The following is a 9,969-nucleotide window of genomic DNA, read 5'->3' as shown; positions in this document are numbered from 1 at the left end:
TCTGCAGAGTTGCTCATCACTTCCTCTTCCTGCTTCCAGGTGCCTCTGGGATTTGTAGTCTGCAGTTGCAGTAAGCAATAAGTTTTTAGCAGGTCAAGGCAGCTCTGTGCTCAAGGGAGGAGAAATTTAGCCCCCTCCCTGGCCCCAGACCCCAGCCAGGGTTTGCTGCGGGGGAGGAGTGGAAGGGGGGGCAGTCCCTTCCTCCCCCGTCCCTCCCAACCCTTCTCTTCTGGAGCAGACAGTACAGTACAGCCCAGCCCAGGGCTGGAAAGCAAACTGGGATGATGGGGGACTGTGATTTAACTTGAACTAGGAAAGTGGTCTGGGACAGAAGTTTCATAAATTGGTTTGACCCAAATCTAAACCGGTTGGTGTGTAACTTCTGTCCTTAGCCAAGAAGAGCAAGCCAGGGGGAGTGTGACTGCCTAGTGATGACAGCATTTGGGTGGAGCAGAGAGTGGAGGGGGCTTGGTTCTGGTTCCATGAACAGCAGTTCTCATGCATTTTAGGTTCGACAGTTGTTACAGTATATAAAAAGCCTGGTAGCAGGGGACTGGTTTGATGCATTGTTTTTCAGTTATTTCTTCAAGTTTCTTAATAATGTTAATTCTGATTTCAGACTATATGTTACCTGCAATTTTCTCTTTTTTTTCAAACAGATGAAGCATGTAAAAGAAAGACTCGGTGAGAATGTGCAAGAAGAAGTGCTTCTACTCTGCTTGGGTGTCACTTCTGGAATTGGCCGACTAATCTTTGGCAGAGTTGCAGATTATATTCCTGGGGCAAAAAAAGTTTATTTACAGGTAGGGCTTCTGCATGTTTGCAAAGGAATTTGCATACTGCACCCCTAGCTTTGGTTTGCAGGAACTGGAAGAGAATAGACATTCTTTGTTTGCTGATTGAATTTGATGAGTTCAAGGAGGATGAATGTGACTGCTGGTGGTACTAGGGTTCTCCAGATCTAAGTGCAGGAGGCTCTAGGAATTACAACCTTCTTTTCTTGGGAAGTAAGGTATGCTAGACAGCAGTCTCACTTTCAGTAGTAAGGGAACTCTTTAGCCAGTTGGAACAGTGAATGAAAGAAATGCTGAAAGAAATTTATCCCATAAGTCCTAGTGCTGCAGCTTTCTGGGGGCTTTTCTTCGACTCAGTTAAATGGGGCCATTTAGTAACAAGTGAGTTTTTCTTACTCAGTAATGTCACAGTCCACAGTAAGACCAACTTGTGAGTGTTAGGCACAAACCCTGAAGACCCTGTTGGGCAGCCCCAAGGACCCAAGGTAAGTGGCAGAAGAAGTCAATGGACTCGTGGTAGAAGGAGAAGGAAACAGATTCCTGTTCCTCAAGCCTCCAAAGACACCTGAATTTGGGAAGAGTGGAGGATTAAAGGTTTTCCAGTAGTGCAGCCAATTTTGCTCCTTATTCATAAGTACAGAATTTTGTAGAAGCTCTGGATTTAATGTAAATATATTGCACAGCTCTAGCTCTGATTTTTTTTTTTACTGGAATGGTATTTGTTGCTTCACAGAAAGAAAAAGAAACTTATTCAGTTATAACACAGGAGACCCCTGGTGGACACTCACCACACTGCATTTGCTGTGGCCAATACAGGAAAACCTCTTTAATTCGAAACACAGGAGACCAAAATATACCAACTTAAAAATAAACAGGTTTGAAATAAATGTACCCATAGTAATTTGAATGTATGGATGGGCAGTGAAGACCAACCCCTGACTGGGATTGGGAACAGTTTGATAGGATCAGGGACAGTTTGGCATAATTGGGGTTGGTGGGATTGGGGCCAGGTGGGCGGGAACAGGGACGATGGGTCTGCATTGGAGCTTGGTGGGATTTATGGGGAGGGGTTGTGGGACAGTTCAGCACTTAGATTGACATAACCAGGTGAAAAAGACTCCCTAGATCATTGCTGCTGTTCTACAGTAGGAACTCCTTGTACTACATACCATGAAATCTGTTTAACTAGTCACTGGGATAAGTCCTGACTTTGTTCTTATCAGTTAGTAAGGTTCGCATGTGGGTGAACTAAGTATGTACATATCCATAGTAATTTGGATACATGCAAATTACTATGGGCACATTTATTTTGAACCCATTTATAGTATTTCAGAGTCACTATTTTTTGGTCCTTTGTATTTTGAATCAGTGAGCTTTCCCTTGAATGAGGGACCAGAAAACAGCTTTGACTTTCAAAGTAGATATTTTGGATAATTATCCATATAGCAAAGCATACACAAATAAATACTTTTGGTTGGGAAGTGACAATTGCTTGAAGTATCTGATACTTTGAACTATCCCATATTGAACAAATGAGGTTTTCCTGTACTATTGTGGAAGTCTGCTTTTTGTAGGAGAAATCTTTTTCACCTTGCCTGTATATTTTTAGTTTTAAAGGTAAGAGATATCAATAGAAAGGAGGAAGGAATACTGGACATAGTTTTGGACTGATTCATAATCCACTGTCACACTTGGGAGATTTTATTATGTCTAAAGCCAATTACAAAAAAGACATAAATTACAACTGTATATAGTTTAAAAGTCACCAGTTTTTTACCTCTCTCTGGCTGGTAGCTGTAAAATTTGCAATAGTATCTTGCAGGTTTTATAGATGTATCATTTACTTCAAAGAAGCAGCTGTTGTTTCAGGGTTTGTTTGGTTTTTTTGTTTTTATTTAGGTGACTAGAGTAAAAACTCTTGATATTCCCCTTTGGAGGGCATGGACTCTACAGTTACATAATGACATGCTGTGTTGCAGCTCATTTAAAGATAGGAAAAACTTATGCTCTTTTTTAATTGGGCCCTTTTCTTGGATCTTTAAGAGCACACATGAGAATCTGCTACTCAGAAGTGGTGATGCTAAATGGTAAATTGTTAAAACAATGTATTTAGTATTTCTTTATTCTTCTTATTTGTATCTCTTAACTGAAAGAGTAGTGTGTGGAATCACATTGTAAATACTTCTCATCTCCAAGAGGCTAACAGCCTTTACAGCAGTGTTGTTCACAGCGAATGCAGAGCATTTTTACTGCTTCAGCAACAGTGGTTCTGAACTGCAACTAGAAGTTGACTATCATCTGTGACTCTAGTGTTTTGGAGCTGAGCGATTTACAAGTCTTCTATTTCACAAATGTATAGCTTTATTCTCCCTTTTCTGTATCTGTGGTCGCATCTACTCATGTTCTTTACTATGGAGTAGACTAATTAGCAAGTGATATTAGTTCCTAAAGTTGCAAAACAAGAAAATAGCATGCTGGGCTGTATTAATAGATGTATCACTTGCAAATCAAAGGAAATGGTTCTCCTGCTATATTTGGCACTGGCAAGGCCTCACCTGGAGTTTTGTGTCCAATTTGGGCCCCATACCTCAAGAAAGATGTGGATAGATTGGAAAGAGTCCAGGGGCAAGTGATTAAAGTTATTATAAAGGCTTGGGAAACATGGCTTAGGAGCAGAGTTGTCCAACTTGTGGCCTATGGGTAGATGGGTTTTGTGCCCCATAGTCTCTCCTGTGTGGCTGCCACTCCTCCTGCCACTACTGCTGCTGCTGCTTGGGTCTCTGGGCTCCCCCTCCTTCTGAACTATGGTGGCAACTGCAGTAGGGGGATGAGAGGGACCCTACACCCAGTGGCTGCTGCATTGTTTCTTGATGACCCCCATGGGATGTGACCCTCCCCACCGCTGTCCAGGGTGCAAACTTGACCAGTTCACCCATCTGGCAGGCCACTGGGATTGTCCTTGTGGGCCACATGGTGTACACTCCTCATTTAGAACCTGTTGCTGCTCCACATATTCTGAGGTTCCTTTTGTGATTTAATGCAATATATCTTTTTCCTCTACCATATCTAGGTGATCTCGTTCTTCTTCATTGGGCTGATGTCCATGATGATTCCACTGTGCCATGTCTTTGGAGGTCTCATTGCTGTCTGCCTCTTCATGGGTCTGTTTGATGGCTGCTTCATTTGCATCATGGCTCCTATTGCCTTTGAGTTGGTTGGTGCCCAAGATGTCTCTCAAGCCATAGGATTTCTGCTGGGACTCATGTCAATTCCTATGATTGTTGGTCCCCCCATTGCAGGTAAATGTTGAGACAGTTGGTAGCCTGTACATCTAGCTACTTAATCATTTCCAAGAAGTGAGATTGGTATTTAAGATGAGGCAAATGGCAAAGGGTAATTCCTTGTCACTGCTTTTACCTTTTTGTTTTCCTATTTTACTTTAGCTTTGGCATCTTAAAACACGCAGGTGTAATACTCTGTCCTCCCAAAGACACTTCAAGATTTCCATTTGCGTGTAAGAATCTAATATCTTAATTTAACATGATGGCTGGACCCAGGACAAACACCACTTGATACCTAGTCCCATTTAGACATGAAGCCATTGTTGGCTACACTTTTGAGAACTGTACAATGATCCAACTAATTATGTGTCCACCTTACAACATTTTCATCAAGGCTATGGGTGCTCAACCTCTGGCCCATGGAGCCATAGATTATCTGGCCCACAGCATTCTTTGTGGATTGGGAAGTTTGGCGGCAGGGGAGTGGTGGCCATAAATATGGCCATCCTCCTTCACTGCCAAATTCCCAAACCCTGAGCCCTGCACAGCAGGTTGGGGCCAGATCACACCTCTCATTCCCCCTTCAGAGCTGGATGAGGCTGGGCCATGCCTCTCCATCTAGGCTGGATGGGGCTGGTTCAAACCCCCTTTCCCTTGTGAGGCCAGGTTGTGGCAGGCTCAAACCCCCTCCGCTACCACAGGGCTAAGTCAAGCCCCCTTCCCTTTGTGGGGCTGGGCCATACCCTCTTCCCCCCACAAGAAGTAATTGGGGCTGGGCCATGCTCCTTTCCCTTGTGGAGCTGGGCCCCAGCCCCTCTGTCCTACCCATGAGGTCAGGTTGAAGCAGGGATGCCCCCTGCACCACTCTGCCATGACTACCCTGTGTGGGATTGGGACCATCAGCTGGAGCCAGCCTGTAGAGGACCTGGGCACTACCTATCTGGCCAGCCAGCCAAAAATGTTGAGCATCACTGATCTAGGTTTTATTTCCATAGCTTGCTAGTGAGAATGTCATGTGAGATAGTAAAAGGCCTTGCTAAAATTCCTCTCCCTCCATCCATAAAGCCAGACACTTTGACATAGAAGGAAATCAAGATGATCAGGTATGCTGTTTGTTCATCAGGTTCTTGTTGCATCCATGGTGGCTATTCCCTACTGTCTTGTATCTCTACCTAGAGGACTAGGTGCTCTCTGACTCCACCTAGAGGACTAGGTGCTTGGAAAGGGATTCCTTGGTGACATGCTCCATGGTCTTTTTAGGTATCAGGGTCAGACTCTGATCTTCTTTCTTCTGTTTCTTAAAGACTGTTTCTATACTTGCCTTTTCCAGTTGCTGGGGGCCTCACCTGACTGTCACAAATTCTTGAAGATGATAAGCAAGCCTATGGCTCTGAAACTACCTCAGTTCTTTCAGTATGCGAGAATACATTCCCTCTGGCCCTGGTGACATGAAAATTTCCAGCTATTCTAAGGATGGAAACAGACATCACCTTTGTGCTGCCATAAACATTTTGACAGCAGCACAAAGTCAAAACAAACTGATGTCTGAACTGGGACTAGCTACCTGGATCAAGGACAAGAAGAAGTCCTTTTTAAAATACATAGGGGGTAAAAAGAAAGTACCGGGTAACATAGGGCCTCTGCAAGACACGCTAGGAAATCTGGTGGTAGCACCAGATGACAATGCTAACCTCTTTAACAATTTCTTTGCCTCCATTTTTCTGAGCAGGGACTAGATCATTTCCCCGCACTGGGATCCCCGATGGTCCCAGGGGAGGCGCAGCCAGGCCCAGGGTCAGTGAGGAACTAGTCGGGGAACTTCTGGTGGGTCTAGACGTGTTCAAATCAGCAGGTCCTGACAATCTCCACCCCAGAGTGCTGAGGGAATTAGCAGAGGTCATTGTGGGACCCCTGGCACCACTTTACGAGCACTTGTGGTGCTCTGGTGTGGTGCCAGAAGACTGGAAAAGGGCCAATGTGGTCCCCATTTTCAAAAAAGGAAGGAAGGAGGACCCAGGAAATTATAGGCCTGTTAGTCTTACCTCAATCCTGGGGAAGCTCTTTGAGAAAATTATCCAGGAGCACATCTGCGAGGGGCAAGCAGGGGAGTGTATGCTTAGGGGCAACCAACATGGGTTCATTAGAGGCAGGTCCTGTCAGACCAGGTCACAAAATCTTTGGATGCAGGTGTCGTGGTGGATGTAGTCTTTCTGGACTTTAGGAAGGCCTTTGACACTCTCACCACATTCTCGTTAAAAATTATGAGATTGTGGTGTCAATGCCTACAGAGTCAGATGGGTCGCCAATTGGCTGGAGGGCTGCACCGATAGAGTGGTGGTGGATGGGTCATTTTTGACATGGAGGGATGTGGGCAGTGGGGTCCCCCAGGGCTCGGTCCTCGGGCCCACATTGTTCAACCTTTTCACCAGCGACTTGGATGAGGGGGTGAAAAGCATCCTGTTCAAATTCGCAGATGACACTAAGATGTGGGGAGATGTGGGCATGCCAGAAGGGAGGGACAGGCTGCAATTGGATCTGGACAGGTTACAGGGGTGGGCGGACGAGACTAAGATGAGATTCAACACTGACAAGTGCAAGGTACTGCACCTAGGGAGGAAGAACCAGCAGCATACCTACAGGCTGGGGAACTCCCTTCTCGTCAGCACAGAACCAGAAAAGGATTTTGGAGTCATTATAGACTTCGAGATGAACATGGGTCGCCAATGTGGGGATGCAGTCAGGAAGGCTAACCGCACCTTGTCATGCATCCTCGGATGCATCACGAGCAGGTCCAAGGAGGTGATCCTTCTCCTCTATATGACATTGGTCAGGCTGCAGCTGGAGTACGACATCCAGTTCTGGGCGCCGCACTTCAGGAGGGATGTGGACAACATGGAGAGGGTCCAGAGGAGGGCCACTTGCATGATCAGGGGCAGCAGAGCAGAGGTTACAGGACCTGAACCTGTTCAGCCTACACAAGTGAAGGCTGAGAGGGGATCTGGTGGCTGTCTATAAACTGGCTGAGGGAGACCAGCGGGCAATGGGAGAGTCCCTACTCCCCCGAGCACTACTGGGAGTAACAAGGAATAACGGCCGTAAGTTGATGGAGAGTAGATTCAGGCTAGATATCAGGAGGCACTACTTCGCTGTCAGGGCCGCTAGGATCTGGACCCAACTTCCAAGGGAAGCGGTGCTCACTCCTACCTTGGGGCTAGATAGACACGTTGCCAGGGTTGTTTGACTCCAGCATCCTTTCCTGCCCAGGGCAGGGGGTCAGACTTGACGATCTGCTCAGGTCCCTTCCAACCCTACCAACTATGAAATTATGAAACTATGTTGCACCACAGATGGTCAAATTGTAGCTAAGACAGAAGGCAGTAATAAATTGGGTCACTTTATTGGGGCCTGTGTCTGTTTTATGATGGGAAAGTATGGGCAGTGCAAAGCTGTCTGTGGTCTCCAGCTGCCCTGAGGCAGGGGTCCACAAGCTTGAGGGGCCTTGTCCTGCACACCCCTGGAATTCCCAGGGAGGATTATGTCCCTCGAGCCTTGGGAGCGCCTGCCTCACTTTCCCCATTTACCTGAGGGGATGCATCTGGGTAAGTGGGAAAAGTCAAGGCTTCAGGGCACGTGTCTGCATCTGGGGGTTCCCTGCTTGCAGGCATACACACTGTACAAAAGTGATACTCTTGGAGGATTCCCCCTGCAGGGATTTCTTTGAAGGCGCAAAGTAAAGAAAGGATAGAGGGGGGACTCCTATAGAGGGATCCTCCCTTCACACTTGCACCCTGTGCTGCTGTCAGAAATGTGTGCCAACCCATGATTTCCCTGCAGGCACCTGCAAATGCAAAGGGGAACCCCTGTGGGAGTTTCCCCCTCTGCCTCTGCAGGTGTGAATGGGAACAAGATTTCCCTGCAGGTACTCCCCTGCTCCCCAGCATGGGGGTGTGGCAACCGGGGACATTCATAGACATCCCTGGAGCACAACCAGCTGTGCCACAACTTATCGCACTCCACCTAGGATGTCTTTTTCCAGCCTGTTTCTTCTACTACTCTAGGTTGCTTATCTCTATGCCTATGCTTGCTTGCCGTAAGGTAGATGACTTTATTTGTGAAGACTGAAGTAAAAGAGGCATTAAATACTTCAAGCTTCTTGGCATCAGTTACTAGATTCCCCTCTGCATTACACTTTATTATTATGCTGTTTTGTTGTCTTTCACATCCATTGTTAGCTGCAACTCAATGCACACCCAGCTTTTCTGAACCCATGCAATACTTTTATAGTCATGAATAATGAGATGACCAAGTTTCCACTTTTGGTACAATTCCTTTTTGAATTTCAGCTCTGAGGAGTTTGCTGTTCACCCAGGCTGATCACTTGGTACACTTCCTTCTTTTCTTTGCATCAAGGGAGTCTGCTCTTGCACCCTGAATATGGCTTTGGTAACCAGCTCTCCTTCTCCCTCTGACGTGCCTTCCAGGGGAGTTCCCTGAGATTCAAAGCTGTTTTTCAGAAGTCCGGTGTCCTTATTCTGCTGCTTTCCTTTCTTCCTTTTCTTAGGCTGAAATTGAATGCTGTCATTTTGTGATGAATGTCACCCAAGTTGTCTTCCACCTTCTTAATTTTGCTCAATTCCTCCCTCTTTATAAGCAGCAAATTGAGAAGGGTTTTGCCCCCAGAGTGGCTTTTCATCCAACTGTACCAACAAGCTACTCCCAGTATGCTCCAAGTACTTTCTAGACTGCCTGTGCACTGCTGTGTTACCTTCCCAGTGGATGCCATCGTAAATGAGGTCCCCCATAAGCACTAGGTCCTGCATTTTGGATACTTCCATTAGTTGTTCCCCTGCTCCCTTTGCTTGGTGGTGTATAGCAGAAACCTGCCATGGCATCATTTTTGTTCTCGCCTCTTACTTCAATCCAGAGGCTTTCAATCATCCTACCTCCTGCTTTGTACTGCACATCAGATCAAACATAAATCTTTTAGGAGGAGCAGTGCTGCTGCTTTATTTCCCCTGCTTGTTCTTCCTGAGCAAGTTATGCACATCCATGACAGTAGTCAAGTCATCAGACTACCCAAGTTTCAGTTATCCCAGTTACGTCATACTTCTGTGGTTATATTAGGATTTTCAATTCTTCCTGCATATTCTCTAACTCTTGCCAGAAATCCTCCTCCTTGGAACACTTACTTCCTGTCAGAAAATGCAGAGCTCTGCTGCTGACACCATTTTTGTAGCTACAGGTTGATCTCTAAGATATGTCTAGGAGATGGACCTTTTACTCCTGACCAGAAGGGTTTAGGAGAAAACCACCTGAGACCCTGTGCCCTCACCCTTGCAGCCAGGGCCCTGTAATCACTTTTGAGCTGCTCAGGGTCATCCCCAGAAGTGTCACTAGTGTCCACATAGATGAGCAGCACAGGGTAGTAGTGCAGCCTTTCTGTAGTGTCTCAGATGTGGTCAGACCCAGGGAGTAGTGGTTGATGGCAGCGAGTCATTATGGCACTCTGTGACCAGTGGTGTCCCCCAAGACTCTGTCCTTGGACTGGTTCTCTTCAGATCTTTATCAAGGATGTGGACACTGGTGTCAGAAGCATACTGGCTAAGTTTGCCAATGACACTAAACTTTGGGCCATAGCATCCACACCTGAGGACAGGCTAGAGATCCAGGCTGCCTTGGATAAGCTTAGTAAGTGGCTGGACACAAATCTGATGACGTTCAATACTGAAAAATGCAAGATGCTCCACCTCAGGGGAAAAAAAACCCCACAGCATACTTACAGGTTGGGCAGTGCTACGCTTGCTAGCACCACTGCTGAAAGAGACTTGGGGGTCATGATTGACCACAAGATGAACATGAGCCACCAATGCGATGTTGCAGCTGGTAAAGCAAAC

The 9,969-nt window shown here is 46.3% G+C and overlaps 1 protein-coding gene across 1 annotated transcript in view; it reads left to right on the top strand.

The window, feature by feature from the left end:
• SLC16A10 (solute carrier family 16 member 10) overlaps nt 1-9,969 on the top strand; it is a 179,029-nt gene that overhangs the window by 156,395 nt on the left and 12,665 nt on the right. Inside the window, exons 4-5 of the mRNA XM_019520081.1 lie at nt 660-803; nt 3,865-4,093. Coding sequence (XP_019375626.1) covers nt 660-803; nt 3,865-4,093 — 373 coding nt within the window. The remainder of the gene's footprint in view (nt 1-659; nt 804-3,864; nt 4,094-9,969) is intronic.

The sequence above is a fragment of the Gavialis gangeticus genome, unplaced genomic scaffold (assembly GCF_001723915.1).
Source record: "Gavialis gangeticus isolate Ggan-Ray unplaced genomic scaffold, GavGan_comp1, whole genome shotgun sequence".
Classification (NCBI taxonomy): domain Eukaryota; kingdom Metazoa; phylum Chordata; order Crocodylia; family Gavialidae; genus Gavialis; species Gavialis gangeticus.
The sequence above is the reverse complement of the archived record's forward strand: the minus strand, read 5'-3'. Positions and strand labels throughout refer to the sequence as shown.